Source organism: Lagopus leucura, unplaced genomic scaffold, assembly GCF_019238085.1.
Source record: "Lagopus leucura isolate 7727_CA_CO unplaced genomic scaffold, USGS_WTPT01 Super-Scaffold_73, whole genome shotgun sequence".
In the NCBI taxonomy this organism is placed as follows: domain Eukaryota; kingdom Metazoa; phylum Chordata; class Aves; order Galliformes; family Phasianidae; genus Lagopus; species Lagopus leucura.
The window spans coordinates 81,801,893-81,822,868 of NW_024962252.1; the positions used below are offsets into that span (position 1 = coordinate 81,801,893).

Sequence of the window (20,976 nt, forward strand, 5' to 3'; positions counted from 1 at the left end):
AAAAACCATCCCGGTCACACGTTCTGCAGCTTTGCAATTCCAGTCCCTCTCACATCCTGTCCTCTCTTATGTTAGAGGCTTTGTAGCCTTGTGATTAATAGCAGTCGTAAGTTCAAAGGCAGTAAATGGAACTACTTCAGTTACTCCAGCCAAAATTTAACACAGATGTCTTCTAAAGCACTAATACACTAACTGTTCAGTCAACATGTATTGCGGGACTAAGACAGACATCCAGATCTTTGATCTTTCTTAGTTGATTTAATTTACTTTGTATAAAAACAGAAGTTTGTATATACAAAAGTGATAGGAGATATTTACATACGATTAAATATACAGAGCCTTGGTACAGGTGCTCACCTTCACAACATAAACGACGCTACAATCTGTCACACACTTCCTTGAAAACTGTCAGTCTCTAGACATCAAGCTGCACCTGCCTTCTCACTACATTACATTCCGTTAGCAAAGCTTCCAAATCAGCCTCCATGTACTGCAGGAGGGAATACATGACATATTGGTTAGACACGAGTACTTACTGTAAGCGTATGCAGTCATAAGCTGGAAAAAGTTTGCAGTGGCTAAGGCACAATGCTTAATTTAATACTACTATGTAAATGTCTAGGTACTACTGTGCTTATAATAAAAAATGCTAGCTCAATTTAATCCCATTTACTGTTAATCTCTACTGTTTTAGATTTTTTTGGGTAAGTTTAGTCAAATGCCACAAACGCATGGCCAAGTCGAGATCCTGTAATGTGTACATCTATTGTCCAGGAAAACCCCAGATTGCTTAGATCAGTTATTTACACAAACTGAAATATCAGATGGTAAAACGCAGATGGTCAAATCATTGTTCTGTAGAGCACTCTGCAGGGAAATGCATATAATTATTAAAATCCCAAGTTCAAATCAAGATGACTGTTAATGAGCCCTGCTGATCTAGAAGATTACCTGAGAGGTAGAACAGGAGGGATCAATTTTAGATTTGCACATGGATTTTCTAAAAACTAAAACACTGCACTAAAATTGGTGGGTTTCACATGCTCCAGTCTGAAAGTATTTTAAATTTATTTATGAAATATCCAAACTCAGTTTAAATGAAGCATGGTTAGGAGAATTAGACACTCTCCAACATCTTCAGAGATGTGCCTGCTGTATATGAGCACTTACTAGTTTACCAAAGGAGTGCCCACACACATAAAGCATTTGCACAGCTCTGAGAAGCACGAAGGCTGAGGGTAATAAATGCTGTAATAAATGGGCAAAGAAGAGAGTTAATCAGTAAACATGCTTGCTGGGTATCAGCAGTGACTGGTTCATATAGGCTTTCATAATACCACCAGTGTATCAGTAAGAAGAGAAATATTTAAAAGAATCAAAAGACTAAATAATCAAGGAATCTCCCTTGTATAGCACTGAATTAGAGAGCAGAATAAGTTTTTTTTTTTTGTTTTTGTGTTTTTTCTTTTTAAACTGAATACACTGAACGAGAATATTTCTGAATCTCCAATCCTGAAATTCTAAATGAGAAATCTACATGCTGAGGGTAATTTTCCTCCGTCGAAGCGGATAGTATCTTCTCTGTGGTGTATCTGCAGCTTTTTTTCTTTTGAACAAAGTGTAAGGATTGTCAGTGGTATCAGCGTCTGTTGGTGTGACTTCTGCTGGTGATACAAAGTTTTGGACACTATTTTCCTCCTTTGCATTACAACCAGTGAAGACTTCTTGACGCAGCTTGCAGAGTTCCAAGGTTGGTTGCCAAGTTAACGCTTGGGAAAAACCTTCTGCTCTTTCTATTAGGGCTGGGAGAGACTGCGAAAACAAATCAAGTATCTCAAGTTACATGGGAAAAGCAATGGTTACAATGAGAGAGATATGTTAATTAGATTCTGAGAGGCACAAAAGCTTTAGTGTCTGCAGAGATGATCTTCAGAAGATACTTTTTGGATGCTGCAGATTTTAAAATCTCTGTAAGAAACACTTGCTAAACTCAGAGGGTATTCTTCCTTCCTACTAAAATTGAGGGAGAATTCTTCATAGGTCTAACTTCAGTAACACAAACCAAAATAGGTACTTGCTTCAATAGTACACGCAGGCTTTTTTGTACAAATCTACAACCAAGATAAATTACAACCCTCATTTCATGGCATTATCAAAACAACAGAATGAAACAAAAAAATCCCCTTGGAGCACACACAGATCTCACCTTCATTGCCTCACCAATCTGCTCGGATGCCATTTCGGTCACCTGCTTCAGATCTGTGAGGTAAGCATCTAAGAAAAACACAAAGCTCCAATAAGCTTCTGATACATAACTCCTCCCCTCCTTCCCTGATACTTGCTACTGACTTCTTAACACTGGGCATGAGAAGCAGTGGAGTCCCTCTGTAAAATTAAGCGTACAACATATCTCTTTAATTAGTGTTGGTGATGACAGCTGATGTGCTTCATCTTACTCTTATTACTTCTAATCATGCAAAGTGCAGTAGTGCATAGAGGTCTCAACTCCTGCAAGCCACAGAGTTCTTTGCTAGAAATCCTATAGCTTGTCCAAAACATGAGATACAGAAACAGTATGTGTATAAAGGGGAAGGTTAAAAATAAGTAGATCTATTTTTCAGTCTTTCAAAATCATATCACGTTGTGGAAAAAAAATTCCAAAGGATAAACATAACTGTGGAGAAAATTACATGAAGGAAAATAATTTAATGGAGGGGGGAAAATCCTCAGTCTTACAACTTCAGCCTGATAGCAACAACGCAGCTTTCATTAAAGAAAAAACAAAACAAAACAAAACAAAAGCTACTTTTCATTCTGATTTAATTTCCAAGCAGGAGTAAAAAAGAACCAAGGCACTAATTCTGTTGGGTTAACAACAAAAGGAAGAAAAAGAAGCTTTCAGGAAGACTGAGGCAGACAGCAGTACAGAATACTGGGGAAAATTGACTGCAGTAGCAATAAGATCATCAACATAATACACGTTTTTGATGACTGATTTACAAACAATAACAATTCTTCTGTTCAGGAGTTAAGGTTTTAAAGTTATTATAAAGTTTTAAAATTATTACATATTATTTTGCATGCTCTCTGCCACTGTCCTGCTTGAGGCACTATGCCATCAAGAAAAACTTAAAATCAGCAGCTAAGTAAGTGTGCATCTGGGAACTAAGTTGTCTCACCTACCACCAGTATTTGTCTGTAGGGTGTCACCAGGGCCTGCAGAAGAACACCACATCTGATGGTGCATGCAGTCCTAAATCATTGCAGAGCAAAACACCAATCTGCTTTGAAGTCAATCTAATTAATGCTACTGAAGATAATTTAAGTCAATCACTGCATTCTAGTGCAGGGTGACAGTGACCTCCTGCTGAAACGTAGTATGAAGCAAGAGACAGTGTTTTGTTAAATTGCGTGTGCTGTGTGTCACCAGTGCTTATCAAACTTGGCTTAGGAAACATAGTCTGTATATGGATATGGATGCTAAAAAGCACAATCATTCAGAATTTGGAAGAAAAAATATTCAAGTAGTAGCCTCTTCAAATGCAACACAGACATTTATGATGGACATTCTCTAAAAGAACATGTCCATAAAAATGAATTCGTACAGTAGAATATGCAGAGTAGAAGGCTGTGAAGTTGTAAGGAAGGAGCTAAGTAAAAATAATTCCAGTGATTATTCCAGTTATACAGAAAGACTGACACACATTTAAATGAAATTTGCCTGCATGAGTTGAGCTTTACATGGACAGCAGTATATTCCTCAGTGTTCAAGGCTTTCCAAAACATAGGGAAATGAAAAGAGGAAATGAAAGGTATTGAGTAATCTAAACATTTTTTGTTTCTGGCCACTGTACTTGCTAAACTGGGATACATAAACTTCCCAAATACTACATAATACTAATATTCAGCACAAACTCTATGCTGTCTTGACTGAAGCTTTGCTGTTACCTAACATGAAAAGGTAAGACTGTAGTGCAAGCTCTTACTAGCTTGTGAGTACTTAATTCATATGAGAAGAGCATAGAATTACACACTAGAAACCAAAAGAAATGCAGACATGAAGTGACACTCTTTGCTGATCCTGTTAGCTGCTTTGCTGCACAGGCTGGCACTTCTGGAAGCAACATCTCCTGTTTACAAAGAGGAAATGATGCCTAGAGTGAAGCCAGATCAGCAGAGTGAGAGCTGGAAGCCTGAGCCTTGCTTCTCAAACTTAATTTAACACCTCTGCTTGTTACACCAGCTTTACAGCATGCGAAGTAATCCATAGAGAGTTCTCTGACCATGTTTGTCCACTTAAAACAGCATTGGTAGGAAGACTGCTCCCAAAGTAATGTCTCCTATCTTACAATGTTGGCCCGTGATGTCAGAGGCAGATGTTGGTGGTGTGGCAGTAGAGACTGAACCTTCCTGCCAACATCCCATTACATGTCATTGCTATGACACAGATGGCAGCAGAGGAGCAGTCTGACAAAATGGCATCTGACACGGCAGTGCATATCAAGCAAAGGTGTGTCACTGAATTCCTCCATGCAGAAAAAACTGGCATCCATTGACATTCATCAGTGTTTGCTGAATGTTGATGGAGACCAGACAGTGGATGCGAGCACAGTGAGGAAGTGGATGGTGCATTTCAGCAGTGGTGACACCAACATGAAATACAAGCCTGTTCTGGACAGCCATGCACAGCTGTCACACCATGAAATGAAGAGCACCTAGATCAGCTCATCCACACAAATTGGCAGATTATAACCAGAGAACTGTGTTCAGAGCTGAATATCGGCTTCAAAGCATTGGATATGATGGTGGCAATATTGGAAAGTCTGCACCAAGTGTGTCTCATGAATGCCTGTATGCAAGTTTGTCAGAACCTACTGAATTTGCAGTACAGGTCTGAAGGTGACAGTTTCCAGGATCACATCATTACCAGTGACATCATGTCATCACTGTGAGTTGGAGTCAAAACATCAATCTGTGGATCAGTGACATGTGACTTCCCCATCAAAGATGCAGCCCTCAGTAGGTAAAGTGATGAGCACAGTCTTTCGAGATAGGAAAGGAGTGATCCTTCTAGATTTCCTGGAACCCGGATAAACCATCAACTCTGACCACTACATCCTGATGCCGACTAAGCCAAAGGATTGAACTTCCAGAGCCAGGCCAGGGAATAGAGCAACCTTTCTCTTGCAATACAATAAAAGCAGGCCCCATATCCGTCTGGAAGCCATGGAGCACACTGCCAATCTTAGCTGGACTGTCCTACCATACACACCATATAGTTCAGATTTGGTGCCTTCTGACTTCCATCTGTTTGGGCCAATGAAAGATGGTCTGCATGGGCAACATTTTCCTAGCAACGACACTGTCACAGTAGCTGTGAAACAGTGGGTTACTTCCATGGGTGCAAATTTTTACCAGTGCACATTCAGGCTCTTGTTCGTCACTGGCTAAAATGCATAGCTAACAGTGGTGACTGTTGAAAAATACTGTTTTGTAGCTAAGAATTTGCTCTATCAAATAGAGTTTGTATCTGTTATAATTTGCATGGAAAAAAAAAAAAAAGAGGCATTACTTATGGAGCAACTTACATACATTCTGTCATTTTTCAGTACATAAAAACAGGCAAGGCATTTCTTTAGGCCAGCTACAGAAAAAGCACCTCCCATTCTACTATTGCAAAGTACACATCACCTTGTACAAATGCCTCAGATCAAGGAATAACCTTTCCAAAGCATGCAGCAAACTTAGGACATCTTTCACAGTTTTACATAAGCAGAATAAAATTTGATACATGCTTTACAAGTGAGGAGAGTCAACCCTATCAGCAGTGATACCACAGGACAGCTTTCAATTCCCCGAGGAAGCCGCCTGATTAGGAAGAGAGACTGAAGTATTTCTAGTATTTATATAGGAAGGAAGACAAGACTGGCCAAAGTATAATGTCAGCGGTCCATCCAGTTCCGCATCTTGCCTCCACCCAATGGTGAAGAAAAGAGGTGAGAACAGAAGGTGAACAGAGGTAAGAGAAAGTGAATATTTGACATTTTCTTCTCCGTGCCCTCATAGTGGCATCTTCTGCCTTTAAGCACAGTATATAACAGCAGAGAGCATTCAGAACAAGATAAATGCATACAGATTAATAAGCTAATGCAGCAATACTGCAATTATAACAAAACTTCCAGCTATTTTAGCTAATTTAGTTAATACAGTCAATAAAGATAAATAAATTTAAAGAAATAAAACTTCTTAAACGTTTGTTGCTAGGCAGGAAGGAAGGCAGTGTTCCCTCGGTATACTGCTGCCCTCCCCTGAGAAATCATTACCTTGAGAAGGCTGTGATTTAATCTCTTCTGGCGTTACGACAGGCTGGTAGAGCTTCTGCAAATTCAAAACAGAAGAAATCTGAAATGCTCCCTTGCTTTAACAGATATCTAATATATACCTGGCAGCTAGAATAATGGAGAAAGGCTAATAGAAGGAGATGGTGGTGGAATTATTTAGAGTGTACTAGATGTTTAGTTTATAGATACTCAACTACTAGAAAGAATGATCTGATTAACATAAGTTCACTGAGAACATGTCTCCAGAATCTCCTTTAGTTTATGGAATTCTAATTATTAAAGCATGAGAATTTCTAAATTAAAATCCACATGTTCTGGAAGAACCATTACCATCTGCTGAACAACTCAGGACAAACAACAGCTCTGACTCCGAAGGAACCATTCACAAAAACAGAAGAAGGTCAGCTGCAGAATAAAGGAGTCTGAGAAGCAACCTAAGTAAGTCATCTACTTTAGGATTCAGGTGGAACATAGCTCTCCTTTTCCAAACAATCAAAAGGTCTTGTTAAATCTTGGTGTTTTGCAACAGCAAGTTTTCATAGAATCACAGAATATCCCGAGTTGGAAGGGATCCACATGGATCACGGAGCCCAGCTTCTGGCTCCACACAGGACCACCCAAAATTCAAACCCTGTGTCTGAGAGCACTGTCCGAACACTGAGCTGAGCATGGGTCACACTGCTTCTTTCTTACTGCACGCATATTTGTACACAATGCTGATACACCCAAGACTTCTCTCTTCCAGGCTGAACAATCCCGTCACACCAATGACTCATTACTGGACTTGCTTCAACTTGTGCACATCTTCCTCATGCTGAGGAGCCCCGAGTTGGACTCAGTATTTCTGATGCGTCTCCTCGGGGCTGAGAAGAGTGAAAGAATCACACCCTCAGCCTGCTGGCAGTGCTCTTCCTCATGCGGTTCAAGAGGCTGTTGGCCTCCTTTGCCACAAGGGTGTGTTTCTGGCTCACGGTCAGCTTGTCACTCAGGGCCTGTTCGGCAAAGCTGCTTTCCAGCTGTGGGGAAGCCTGGCCTGGTGCATGTAGTTATTTCTCCTCCCACCATTACCTTTTGCCGAAATTCATGAGTTTCCTGTGAGCCCATTTCCCCAGCACATCCAGGTCCCTCTGAATAGCAGCACAACCACGTTCCTAACTTGACACTCTTCTGCCATTCCCTCAAGTTACGTTTTCCTTGTTCGACTGTTTCCCACAGGTTTTGGAAGCCTATGGTTCCTGAAGGCAAATCTTACCAGGAAAGACAAAGGCAAAGAAGGGACTAAGTTTCTTGGCCTTTTCCATGTGCTTGGTCATCAGTCCCGTTCAGAAAGGAAGAACATTTTCCCTAATCCTCTTCTTTTTTCTTCATCTGTTCACATACGCGCTCACACAGAAATGGCTCAAACAGTGTACCATAGTCCAGATACCCCTGTCTTTTACCCCTAAAGATTCAGATGTTTTTTTTCCTCCAAAATCATGTAATAAAGCACCTATCATGAAGCCATTAACCTGCCAGAAAACCAAGATGGTTTAAGAATGTATTCAAAAGTCAGACACTTAAAAAACGTACTTCAGGAGATGGGGAGAAGTTCACAGCTCTTTAGGGTAGCAAAGTGAATACGAGAAAGAAAACTGATTTCTAGTTAACCTGCAAGTAAGCAAAAAGGAGTCCTAATGTAACTGCAGAAAAGAAACTTAGCAACTAAGAACATGAGTGGGCTGCCCAATGCCAATGATTACTTTACACTCAGTGTCAAAAAAATGAAATCGATGAACCTATTCATAATCCACACTACCTTTTTTCTTTCTTTAGTGAAAGTACTCAGTGTAGTTACCGGCTCAACAGAAGTACTTAGGAAAAACATAGACATCCTTTAAAAAGCCAAATACTGCATGTAGTAATATATATGCCTGCATGTATTGTAACAGTACTTCAACCAGCCTTCAGACAGGAACTTTAGAAACCTGAATTTTACAAGATAAATAGGGGTAAAACCGACTTGTAAAGCATAAATCATCATGTGGGAAAAATGTGCCTCAGTAATTTGCTGAACTGTAACATGGGCCTAATTCATTCGTAGTCACAGCAGTTTGTAATAACCCTTATTTTACTGGAGAACAAATTAATGCAAATTCACGCAAGGAAAAAATTTCATTATATGACAAAATCAAATGCAACTGTGGGAAGAAACTTAAAGGTCAACATTTGATGATTTGTTCCTTCAAATTACACACATCAGCAACTATAAGCAAAGCTTTTCTGAACATCTGTGTTACTCACCAACATCTCTTGCTCTGCTTTCATGGTCTGGATAGCATGCACCAGTATCTTCTTAGGCCACTGCTTACGTTTTGTTGCTGTCTCTACTATCAGTTCATCAAGCTGATCTTCAAGAATTTTGATGTTGGCACCTAACAAAGTTGCAACAAAGTTATTGTAACAATGCTCCTACCTACAGTGTTTCTTTTCTTTGAGACCTGAACAATTCTATGATTCTCAATGAAGATAAATACATCTGTCCTGGATCTCTAGCGCGTAAAAAATCGCCAATGCTCTAAGCATTGTGAATCGAAGCCAAAAGTCTCACAAAGAAGTGGTTACCTTTTAGCTAACTTGTTTCTCAACTGAAAGAAACAATGCAAGCTGTTGCAAGAAAAGTGATTTGATCCGTTTGATTTTGTGTAATTTGCAAGCATTGAACACCATGCAGCTGTCCAAGCAGTAACCTGAAGGCTAACTGACTTTGTATCATATAGAACACAGGCATACATTGTAATCATTAAATCAATCCATGCATTTTTGATAACATGTACCACCACCTTAACGAAACCTTGTTCCCAGAAATATTCCTCTGGGATGCACTTCATGGGAAGACAGAAAAGCAAAATTTAGTCTGCTTTCAAACTTTGATGCCAAAGACTGCATCTGATAGGAGCCAACTTTCACAGCCTTCTTTTCCAATCAAGATTAGGTTAAATGTGTAGAAAATGAGTATTTTGACTTCTGTTACTGTACTACAAGTACTCAGCTTCTCCAAGACTGCAGTTAAACTTGACAATTTTTAAAGCTTAATGCACTGTTTTATAAGTGCCTTCAGCATTTGGACAAATAAATGCCTGCACTGTTCTGATGTCACAAGCCATCATTACAGACCATAAAAATTATGAGTTATGGAAGAAAACAGAATTAACAGCTCAATGTTATACTCTAACCTTGCATCACTGAGAATGCATAATTCTACATTTGTTCATTTGCACACCTATATTTCTTTTTTCCATCAGCGGAGGCTTAAAACCCCAGCAGTGGTCTTGTTTTATAATTTTTACACTGAACTTTGAAATTTTCTTAGAATTTACATTCACAGTTTCCAATAATGTTAAACACAGCTTGCAAAGCCATGCATTATTGTCAATCTAGTGGTAACAAATGGATTTTGAGCACCCTCTCTTGGTCAAGCTGTGCAGAATCAGGTGATGATTAACCTCAGAAAGTTAAAAACAAGTTTTGAGAGTTGGTGGGATTCTTTATTTTTTTAGACTTGCCATTAAAAAAGCCATTGTAACCCTCAGTGTAACCCTCTGAGCTCAGTGATCCAGCCAGCATTTCCACCTACCTAAACTATTTCATCTTTGCTTGGATAACGGCAGAACACCAAGACACCAAGAGGCTTGGCATCTGGAGTACATGATGTATGAGAAGCATACAGGAATTTGTTCAGCATAAAGAAAGCCACAGGAGAAATCTGTTATCCTTGTCTAGTTAAAGGGTGGTTCTAGAGAGGATGGAGGCAGGCTCTTCTCAAAGGTGTGCAGCTTAAGGACAAGAGGCAACAGATATGGTGCAGTAAAGGAAATTCCGGTAGCCACAAGGAAGAAAATTTCACCATCTGAACAACCAACCACTAACTCCCCTGTGTAGAGCTGAAGCCTCCACAGTTGGATCCATCCTACTGCTTCATTCTAGCTTTAAAAATAGATCAGCAGGCCCTGGTCCATCAGATTTTGTATACTCCCTTTATTCCTATGAGAAAAGTTATTGAAGTGGAACATGCTCTTTCCCAACCTGAATTAAAAATTGTGTTTTGGAATAGCAACTTTCTAAAATCTTTCTGCAGATTTTCTAGCAAGACAGCCACTATTAAAATTAGTTGAACTTTATTTTTTTTTCCCATGTCAGTATCAGATGTTGTGGGTGTTTCTAAACTACTTTTATCTAGTAAAGAACAGATCCTTTTAAGTTAATTAGGTACCATAATAGTGACAGCTAAAACTGTGCCTATCTGTAAGCACCTTGCTATAGGCATCAACCAGAACAGTGCTCCTTCTAACAAAGCTGTCTTCCCTTTTGTTCTGTCACAGATACTTTTTGCTATACCTTTTAGTTGCTTTTCCCTTACAAAAAAGTGCTCTGCAAGAACCATGTTCCTGCTGTGCAGTACTTCAGTTTTTTATACAGACGCAGCCAAGCTTGAGTTCCATTTCATCTGCTTCATGAGTGTCACTGTTGCCACTCTACTAGAGGAAGAAGTGCCCAATTAAAAATACCACATCCAAAAAAACCCCAAATATATAAACACATGTAAAATGAATGAAAGACCATACGTACTGCTTGGTTCAGAGTCAGCTGATGTCTCTGCCCAGAGCTGCCCATTAATAGTAACATTCTCTCTCACTGCTGCCTCAAAGTTCTGCAAGAGATGCATAGGCTGGAAAAGTTATGCTTTAGACACACATGTGCAACATCAGCACAGAGGACCCTTCCTGTATGAGTGCCTGGCTTGGCAGACAAGAATCATGGAATCCTTAATATCGTGAAGATCCAACCATCAACCTGGCACTACCAACCAAGTGCAGCACTACGCCACATCCCTCAGTGCCACGTCCATGTGATTCTTAAATATCTGCAGGCAGGGGAACTCCACTACGTCCCTGGAAGGCCCGTGCCAATGCGTGACAGCTCTTCCTATGAATAAATTCTTCCTGACGTCCGAACTAAACCTCCTCAGCACAATTTGAGGCTGTTTCCTTACATACTATCACTTCTCCCTTTGGACTCAATGATCTTTAAGGTCTTTTCCAACCCGAGTGATTCTATGCTCACTCGTGGTGTTACCGACTCCCCTCCTCCCTGCAGCCTCCTTTCAGGCAACTGTAGAGCAATGAGGTCTCCCTCCAGTCTCCCCTCCTGCAGACCCAAACTTCTCCCAGCCCAAACAGCCCCAGTTTCCTCAGCCATTCCCTGTTTTCTGGCCCTTCACCAGCTTCTGTGCTCTCCTCGAGCGCGTTCCGGACACCGCGTACCGTTCTTGCAGCGACAGCCCCGCCCCCGTGCCTCTCCGCCTCTCCACCCCACGCAATGCCGCTCGCCGAGCCGTAACGGTCAGCGCCAACCGCGCCGCGGGGTTCGCGGTGCCGTACCCAGATCGCGTCGTCCGCGGCTGCGGCGCCGCCCGGCTGCCCCTGCGCCAGGCCCCGCAGGAAGGGCGCGCACAGCCCCACCACCTCGTCCAGGCCGCGCCGCGAGCAGCAGCGCACCCGCGCGTCCCGCCGCTCGGGCGGCCCGGCCGCCATTTCCCGCCTCCTCCGAACCGAAAATGCCGGCCCGGAAGCACAACCCGCCACTCCCCCGCCCCTTCCCTCTCGAGGCCGAGGCCGGGCGCGGCGCGGCGGCATGGCGGCGAGGCCGGTGGACTGTCACTGCCACCTCTCCGCGCCCTGCTTCCAGTCGGTGAGGCGCCGCGGGGAGGGCGGGCGGATGGGGACCGGAGCGGCGCGGCCTGGCGCTGAGGCGCTGCGTGTCTATTGCAGGACGTGGCGGCCGTGGTGCGGGCGGCCCGGCAGGTGAGGCGCGCCCCGCGGCCCGGCAGGTGCGGCGCGCAGCGCGGCCTTTAGCGCTGTTTGTGGCTGTGACAGGCGGCGGTGGCGGCGCTGGTGGCGGTGACCGAGCAGGCGGGGGAGTTCCGCGACGTGCTGGAGCTGTCCGACAGGTGCGAGCCGACAGCCAGGCGTCCGCGGCCCGGCGGGACTGTGACCGTGCTGCCCGCCCCGCTGCTCGGTCGGCCTTCGGTCCCGCCTCAGACTGGCTCGGCCCGACGCTCTGTTCTAGGTTCCCGGGGTTCGTGCTGCCGTGTCTGGGCGTTCACCCTGTGCAGGATGTTTCTCCAGAAGAGCAACGCAGTGTTACTTTAAAGGTAAATTAGTGGCAGGTAGCCTGGTGCAGCTGTGATGTGCTGCTGTGTGGACATGTCTGAGGGACAGGCTGAGCAGGAGGCACAGGAGAACCTCTTGAGGTTCAGCAGATCCAAGTTGTAAGGTCTTGTACCTGGGTCGTGGCAACCCCCACTATTGGTACAAGCTGGGGGGTGTAAGAGTGGAGCACAGCCCTGCCAAAAAGGACCTGGGGGAACTGGTGGATGGCAAGCTGCACAGGAGCTGGCAATGTGCCCTCACAGCCCAGAAAGCCAACCGGATCCTGGGCCGCACCAAAAGAAGCACAGCCAGCAGTGTGAGGGAGGTGATCCTGCCCCTCTGCTCTGCACTGGTGAGGCCTCGCCTGGAGTACTGTGTCCACATGTAGAGTTCTCAGTACAGGAGAGACATGGACCTGTTGGAGTGCATCCAGAGGACTTATTCAAGGAATGTAATACCTTTCCTACAAGGACAGGGTGAGAGAGCTGGGGCTGTTCAGAACAGAGAAGAGAAAGCTCCAAGGAGACTTGACAGCGACTTTTCAGTATCTAGAGGGGTGCTGTAAGAAAGAAGGGTACAGACTCTTTATTAGGGTCTGTTGTGTTAGGACAGGGGGACTTGGTTTTAAACTAAAAGAGAGGAGTTTCGTATTGAGATTGGATGTACAGAAGAACTGGATGACCTTTGAGAGCCCCTTCCAACTCAAACAGTTCTGTGATTCTATGCTATGGCTGCGCTGGAGATGCAGGGGGCTGCCCTGGTCTGCCTGATTTCCAGTTAGTTGTGTTTCTGTAAAGTGGAGGACGCAGCAGACCAAACCCCAGGGCCTCCAGCATAGCATCTGCCTGTGTGACTTCAGCAGCACTGAGAGCCATCTGGCCCCAGAAGCGGTGCTGCTGGAAAGCAGTTCTAAAAATCCCAAGTGAACAGTTTGCTTACAGTGAACAGAATGCATCTTGTTTGCAGATGGCCCTTTGTTAGCGTGGGACTGGGAGAATACCAGTTTTTGTCCTTAGCCTGGGGAGCTTGAAGAACTGCCTGCAGCCATGTAACATGACCAGACTATGGGCTTTGTTACTACTTCTGGTCCAATGAAAAGTTCACCTTGAAAGGAGGGGTCTTTGAGTAAAGCAGGAAAATCCTGCAGGTCTTTGAAATACTGCTGATAGCTCAACTTCCAGTGATAGCACGTTTAAGGTACAAAATTTAAGAGGAGTGATGGGAAGGGCTGATGGTGCAAAGCTGGGAGAAGTGGCTGACACAGCAGAAAGCTGTGCAGCCGTTCAGCAAGACCTCGGCATGCTAGAGAGTAGGGTAGAGGGAAACCTGATGAGGTTCAGCAAGTACAGGCATAGGGTCCTGTGCCTACGGGGGAATAACTGTATGCATCTGGTTAGGGGCTGACCTGTTGGAAGGTAGCTCTGCTGATAAGGACCTGGGGGACAACAGATAGGCCATGAGCCAGCAGTGTGCCCCTGTGGCCCAGAAATCCAAATTAATCACAACTTTGCATTTATAAAGCTTCCACCTCAAAGTCAGTGAGGGTTGCTTTTGTTCTTGCAGGATCTGGATGCAGCATTGCCACTTATAGAACTCTACAAAGATAAGTTGGTGGCAATTGGAGAAGTAAGTAGAATTCCAAGATGGGTTGAAATGTATATGGCTTTGGCAGCATCTGCCACCAGAGTTACAAAATCTTAGTGTATGCTTGGCTTTGTATATATGATAAACATTGCTGGCCATCTGAAAAAACCCCACAGCTAATCAGTAATTCTCTTAATGTGCTCTCCTTCATAGATTTGCCCAAATCCCCGTTTTCCTGCATTATATTGTTATTAGGAAATAGTTACCCTTGTTCAGGTCCTTTCTCCCTTCTGCAACACAGTTAGGCCAACCTATGGTTTCAGCATGCCTTGGTGACTTACATAAGTCCCTTTTTCTCGTGATCCCTTGTCTGTCTCTACCCACACAATGTCTATTATATTGTATTTCCTTATAAACAAACCGAAGCTTGAAAACTTTAGGGTAGAGTCTGTCCCTTTGGTATGTTGGTAGCAGAGGGGTTTGTGGCTGGTTCTTGCTGGAGGAAAGGCAGTTGTTGAGAGAACTTGGCTAAACTTGTCGTGTGTGGAGCCAGGAGTTGAACTTGGAGTTGATCCTTGTGGGTCCTTTCCAACTCAGGATGTTCTGTAGTTCTGTTTTGTTCCTGTACTTTAACCAGGTTTTTGGTTTGTATAACAGTAAATTTGGCTTCTTTGAGGTTTAAATTCTGTTTGAATGTATTTAGATAAAAAAGCTATAAAATTAATGGGTAATTTTTTTGCTGGAGATAGGACTAAGTTACAGGTTCAAGTTGGAAATTCAACTTAGATTGGAGATCCAGCTTTGAGATTTTATCTGAAATAATATTTAATAGTATATAAAAACTCAGAAAACTGCTTACAGATTAAAATGTTAAATACAGTCGCTGCCTTCAAATGCTTTCATAATTGAAAGTCTTGTCTTGAGAATGAATTCCTTTCTGAATTAAGCTACAGTGTGGCTACAACCTTCTTAATTGCCATCTTTCATAAATATGTTTTGTAATACCTTGCAGGTTTGAAACTTTTTTTTTCTTTTTCTCTCTGCGCTATTGTGATTTAGTCAAGCCTTAGACCTGTACAACTTTCTCACTTTTGTTCTTGTACCGTAGGTTGGATTAGATTTCACTCCTAGATTTGCCAGCACAGATGAACAGAAGGAAGGACAAAGACAGGTTCTGATCAAGCAGGTTGAGTTAGCAAGAAAACTGGATTTGCCTTTGTAAGTTTTACTAATAGGAGAGTTTTCCAGATCTCAGTAACCTCTGTAAATTGTTCCCAGGATTTATAATTGCTAAGAGCCTCCCGAACTTACATGGCTTACACTGGTATTAGTGTCCTGACAGTCTCCAGCTTGAGACGTAATTACTGAATTTTGCCCATGAGTACAGTGGAGTTCCCTAGCCTGTCTTCACAGTGTTGTTGCTAAATATTCACTGTGGCTAAAATGATTTAAATACACATCTCTAGGCTTTTTTCCTGGTAAAAGTGCTAACACAGATTGTTTTCTTCCCAGCGTGCTGTTGGTTCATTGCAGCCTCCTCTAGAGAGCCTCCTGTAGCAAGGAACTGGACTAGATGACCTACAGGCGTCCCTTCCAACCCTATGATTCTGTGATTCTGTGGTGTATGTTTATTGAAAAATAAATACAAATACTGTTGCTTAATTTCCTAATACCACGGCTCTCCCTCTTTCCTTTGCAGAAATGTTCACTCCCGCTCAGCTGGAAGACCAACCATTAATCTCTTAAAGGAGCAAGGTATGTTTCTAATGCATGTTTTCCCTTCTTATTTTTTGCCAGCGGAATTTCGTAGAATTTCTTCAGTTTTGTAATGCTTTCCTATCATGTTGTGCCCAAGAAACTTGTGAAGAGTGGTGTGGAGATTCTGCATCCACTCTTTGGTGGGGTTGAGGTTCAGTTTGAAGCGGACACTGTGAACGTGCTGTAAACCCTGCTAATAAATTGGTTTGTTTCTTTTCTCCAAGGTGCTTCAAAGGTGTTGCTTCACGCATTTGATGGGAAGCCATCTGTAGCCATGGAAGGAGTGAAAGCTGGATACTTCTTCTCCATTCCTCCTTCCATTATAAGGAGTGATCAGGTAACACTTGAAGGGGATCGCTCCTGCTTGGTGCTTGGGGACTGCAGGCAGTAGTTGGCAGCTTAACATGTTGGCAAACGTAACTACGTTTTTACTGTGCAGCTCGAAGGAATGCTTGGTTGTTTGGTTGTTTTTTGTTAAGTCTATACAGTATAAAAGGCTATCACAGAGATGTGATTATAGTCACTTGATGCTTTTTGATAGAAGATCCTGCTTTCAGTTAAAACTGCCTTTTTACTTTGATTGTGTTTCTGTCTGGGACTTTTGCCATAGCTGGACATTTGGGGCAGAAATTTTGGCTAAAACAATTCAGCTATTCATGAGAAGCAATCATTAAGAAAATGAGCATTTTTTTCCCCTCATTTTATTGTATTCTGATGAACTTTTCTTTGGACATTTTTGATCCTGTAACGCTCTAGAGCAGGGAGGTGACACATGGAAAAGCACTAGTTTCTATCTCACTGCTATGGCACTTCTTGTTCAAAAGGAAATCCCCTTACAGTTGGCTAAGTTACAGGTCTTTGAGAAATGCTGATTAGTCCATGGCATGCCACTCAAAGCATCGGCTACGCTGCTTAAGATCAGCACTGGCCAGTTTCAGCCCTTGACTCAGTGAAATGCTGCTTCTGTTTCTACTGTGGGCTGCTGCAAACTATGCTGACTTCTTAGATCAGTCAGCAGTCTGCTTCCATCCTGCACCATCATCATTTTCTGTGATAAGCTCAGGAAATATACGATGAGAGAAGGCATCAGTCAAGCGGGAAGGTTGTGAGGGTGGATATGGTTGGGGATGAGGGCAGGAAGCTGTAGAAAGGAGAGCAAACTGGAGCTGAATGGTAAAAGCAGAAAGGGGAATAAAGATATTAAAATGCTGTATATACAGAAAAGTGGTAGACTAAAACTGCATTGACAATCTGATTCTGTGCAATATAATCACATAATTTGATAAAGTAATAGAGGATCCAGTATTCAGGTAAAAGTGCTTCAGATGTTTAGAGTCACAAAAAATGAGATAATTCTTTTTTTAAAGGGACATCTTAGGCATTTCCTGGTATTCTTGCTGCCATTCTGAATTTGCTGATAGTATACTGACAGTGGCATCAGAGTCTTTCAACATTGCTTTTAAATGCAGAGCTTATCTTTATATCTTATATTTTTTTTCCCACAAGTGTAAGTGCATAAAACATTTAATAATTCTCTTTATTGTCTTCAAGAAGCAGAAACTTGTGAAAGTGTTACCTCTGGAAAGTATATGCTTGGAAACCGACTCCCCTGCTTTGGGGCCTGAAAAACAGGTAAATGGTGGGGGGGATTTCTATGTTTGTATATCCACAATGACTCCTTGTCCTTGTGGAGGTTAGTTGCTAGCATGGGAGAGAGGAGGAGTGTAGGCATTGACAGGGGATGAAGGAGATGGCCAGGTGGAAATTTTGAAATATACAATTCAGAGAAATAGCTATAGAGGTAACGTCCCAGCCTGAAGCTGGGAAAGGAAAAGAAATTCCAGAAAGGGCCAAAGGGGAAAACGATTCAAGGACAATAGATACCTGTAATTTCTGTACCGTAGATAGGTACAGTGTGACTGAAGGTGTGTCAGGAAGTGAATCTGAAGCACTTGCCACCTGGAGGGATCTGTTATTTGCTCTGTTTGATTTTTATTTTTTTAATCCAGGTGAGAAATGAACCAAAAAATGTTTACATTGCTGCAGAATATATTGCTAAAATTAAAGGAATTCCAGTTGAAGAAGTTATAGAAGCGATGACGCAGAATGCACTGAAAGTATTCCCCAAACTTCGTAACTTCCTTCAGGTATAGACTTAGAAACTGATGTTGCTGAAACTATTGGTTATGATGTAATAAATAAAACCAACACACATCTTGGCCTTGAGTTTTGCTATCAGAGAGGTCAAGAAGTGAGCACAGTGTTGTACAGATACAATTCACAACAAATATACTGAGTTCATCAGAGGTCTTCTGTGTACAGCATTATTGGCTCTTCAATGTGATAAAGATACGTTGTTCTTCATTCCACTGACTGGAAGTCACTTGTCTGTGGCCCTGCTAGGACCTGCTTGAAAACTCCAGAAGGATGGAAGTGCTGAGTGTCAGTCAGACAGGGCTCTGAGCAGGGCAGGTGTAGCAGCTCCAATTCTTTTTGATATGCAGCTGGAGGGAAAGAATGGCAGTCCTTCTACTTTCCCCCTCCTTTTCCTTTGCTTATAGTAACTTAACAGTTATTCAGATCGTGGTTATTTTGAGAGGGGTGTGCTTTTATTAGTTTTTGAATCGCTCTCAAAGGAAGAACTTAGGATTTGGTCTTATCTGCAGGCCTACTCTTCTGTCTGCCCCGTATCAGGATGTGAAAGGGTAACAAGTCCAATGTTCTGAGATCTTAGAGGGATTTGTCTGCTGTGGATTCAGCTATGTGTTCTAAAAACTGGATATTGTGTTGTCTCACAGTACCTTGCATGAACTGAAATGTGCTGAAATACTGGGCTGAAATTTGTATTGACTTAAACAGTGAAGAGGTGAATTACAAGTGACACTTGTTCTGAGGGCCAAGTAGGGAGGTACAGGCTTTGTCTCCCTGGGGGTTCAGTCCATGACCACTTTCGGTAGAAAATCCAAGAGCAAGAGTATTTGGCTTTAAGATTGGGCACACAGACCATTTTCCAGGTTAGGCTTCTTCTTGTCTTCTTGCTTAAGCATCTTCCTGAATGCCCCTTTGGAAAATGGTTTGTAATGCCCTATTCTGAATTCATCAGATGTCTGCCTTTCTGTGGGTTGGATGAGGAGGAGACATAATATTGTCTTGATTGGCATATCAGGTTGCAGTAAATAGCTTAGAGCTGACTACTTCTGCCTTACAGGTCAAGAAGGTTTTGTTTTGTTTTTTATTTGCTGTTTTGAGGATTAAGATGGAGAAGGTGTCAGCCATCCATTAAAATAGAAATGGGAGCAAAACCTTGTGATATAAGGCATACCCACACTGTGGAATTCTGCATTCTGCACTGTGGTAAATGCAATTCTGGTCTACCCAGAATTACTTTATCAACTTTAAATATTTGTTTCTAAGCAGTCTTGCAGCACACAACAAAACTTGAAGAATTAGTCTATGTTACAGGGTGCATGCAGATCAGCACAGCTTGAGTCTCCTGAAGCTTTGACCCAGAGTAGTTAGGGCCATTTGTTATCCTGGGTCTACAGGCACCAGTTCCACTGAATTAGTGAATGATGCAGTTTGCCTCCAGGTGGTGCTAGGGAACAGGTGTGCCATAGTCCTGAATTATATGTTATTAATGATGTCACAGGAGATGCTAAGCAGGTGATAACAGGCTACCTTACATGTGCTTCATTCTGAGTGTGAAGCATGGGAATGCAATCATGTATGGAGAAGGACAAGGAGTTGTACCAGCTCTGGGGTGCTATTTGGTTGGCTTTGCTAGCCCTGCACCTGCAGCTGGCACTGAGGGCAGCAGGCTCTGGAAATAAGTTTGTTTCTTTCCCAGGAGATCAACTTTTCTGTGTGTGGCAAAGAGGTTAAGCACATGTGTGCTGAATGCTATTGCAGCCAGTGTGGTTGTCGGGATGAATCCTGTCCCCTTCCTGTGTAGCATGGGCTACTGGAGTAGCCAGGAATGTGCTGAGGGAGAGATTCAATGGAAGTTCAGCTGAGTGTCAAGTTGAGCTTTCAGGAATCCTGAGGGGAAACGAGAGAGAAAGCTCAGAACCAGTGGAGATGCAGCTTTCCTGTTCTGTCATGCCTTTAGCTTGCTGGGCCAGTGGTAGCGCCACTGAGCTCTCACAGCACTCCAGGAGCAGAGCAGTGCTTGCATGTCCCCAGCTTTGTGTCTGTGAAAATCAGGCCACAGAAATATTAAATGAGCTGCCCAGTGGCTCCTGAGGTTCCCAGCAACATGAAGAATGGTCATTTCTGAGCTCTACCCTCAACAATCATTCTCCCCTTGGATACTACCAACAGCAGACCTGGTAGTGTGGCTTTTCTTGTCTGTCTTGAAGACTCTACGTGGAGTGATAGAAAAATGAAGAAAGGTTTGTGATTTTTTTGTAAAAAATAGTGCCTTTGGGGTGCCTCATTCATTACTCATTGCTCAGTCTTTGGTGCAGCTCTGGTGGGTACAGCTCCTGCTGGAGGAAAAACCCCATGTCACTTGGTGCTTTCCAAGTTTAAAAGGCAGCACACAGATGGGCATGAGGAACTCCCATGTGTACAGGATTACAGTGAATGCATCGCTCCACACATTATGAGGAGGATGCAGGGTGACAGTGATGTGAATGTACTTTCCACAGACTGAGCTTGCCGTTCATTTCTGGAGGGCTGCAGATGCAGCAACCTCGCAGGGCCCTTCTGAAACTTCCCTTGAAGGCTTGCTTCTGCCAAATACTGCGGCAAGCTGTGAGGCTAAGTAGTTTTTCAAGATTTTAATGTGGGAACAAGTGAGGAGGTGACAATAAGGCTAAGCAGATAATATGTGTTATCCTGTTACTCACTGTGATAAGAGTTTGAACAAATTGACCAAAGGCGTTTGCTGGAAGTGTTTTCAGCTGGCTCCTATGCAGTGCATAGGTAGGCTCTTTAGAAGCAGAAACAGTAAATAATTGGCTGGAAATGCAAGTTTTATCACTAATGAGTTTCTGCTTTTGTTTGTTTGTTTGTTTTTCATTAATGCTGACTGGGGCCTTTGTTTCCATTACAAAGCAGGAAAATGAATTTAAGAAAGTTACTGGCTTAGCAGAAAGGTTTGT

General features: G+C 42.9%; 2 protein-coding genes across 2 annotated transcripts; one reads left to right on the forward strand and one right to left on the reverse strand.

Moving 5' to 3' along the window:
* Positions 1 to 238: 238 nt before the first annotated feature.
* On the reverse strand, positions 239 to 12,013 carry NSL1 (NSL1 component of MIS12 kinetochore complex). The gene is made up of 6 exons (XM_042884371.1): positions 11,759 to 12,013; positions 10,947 to 11,028; positions 8,622 to 8,752; positions 6,324 to 6,378; positions 2,207 to 2,274; positions 239 to 1,812 (listed from the first exon to the last, which is right to left on the reverse strand). The coding sequence occupies exons 1-6, from the start codon at positions 12,011 to 12,013 to the stop codon at positions 1,534 to 1,536; spliced, it is 870 nt and encodes a 289-aa protein (XP_042740305.1). The 3' UTR covers positions 239 to 1,533.
* On the forward strand, positions 12,012 to 18,177 carry TATDN3 (TatD DNase domain containing 3). The gene is made up of 10 exons (XM_042875071.1): positions 12,012 to 12,068; positions 12,149 to 12,181; positions 12,254 to 12,327; positions 12,447 to 12,531; positions 14,093 to 14,155; positions 15,222 to 15,331; positions 15,813 to 15,868; positions 16,096 to 16,208; positions 17,423 to 17,503; positions 17,881 to 18,177. The coding sequence occupies exons 1-10, from the start codon at positions 12,012 to 12,014 to the stop codon at positions 18,022 to 18,024; spliced, it is 816 nt and encodes a 271-aa protein (XP_042731005.1). The 3' UTR covers positions 18,025 to 18,177.
* Positions 18,178 to 20,976: the final 2,799 nt, after the last annotated feature.

Excerpts from the sequence above, each read along its gene's own strand:
- TATDN3 (XM_042875071.1), top strand. The coding sequence starts at position 12,012 with ATGGCGGCGAGGCCGGTGGACTGTCACTGCCACCTCTCCGCGCCCTGC. Across the intron at positions 15,869-16,095 it reads TAATCTCTTAAAGGAGCAAG|GTGCTTCAAAGGTGTTGCTT; the intron begins GTATGTTTCTAA and ends CTTTTCTCCAAG. Across the intron at positions 17,504-17,880 it reads CTTTGGGGCCTGAAAAACAG|GTGAGAAATGAACCAAAAAA; the intron begins GTAAATGGTGGG and ends TTTTTAATCCAG.
- NSL1 (XM_042884371.1), bottom strand. The coding sequence starts at position 12,013 with ATGCCGCCGCGCCGCGCCCGGCCTCGGCCTCGAGAGGGAAGGGGCGGG. Across the intron at positions 6,379-8,621 it reads AAGCAGAGCAAGAGATGTTG|AAGCTCTACCAGCCTGTCGT; the intron begins GTGAGTAACACA and ends TTGAATTTGCAG. Across the intron at positions 2,275-6,323 it reads TAAATCACAGCCTTCTCAAG|ATGCTTACCTCACAGATCTG; the intron begins GTAATGATTTCT and ends TGTTTTTCTTAG.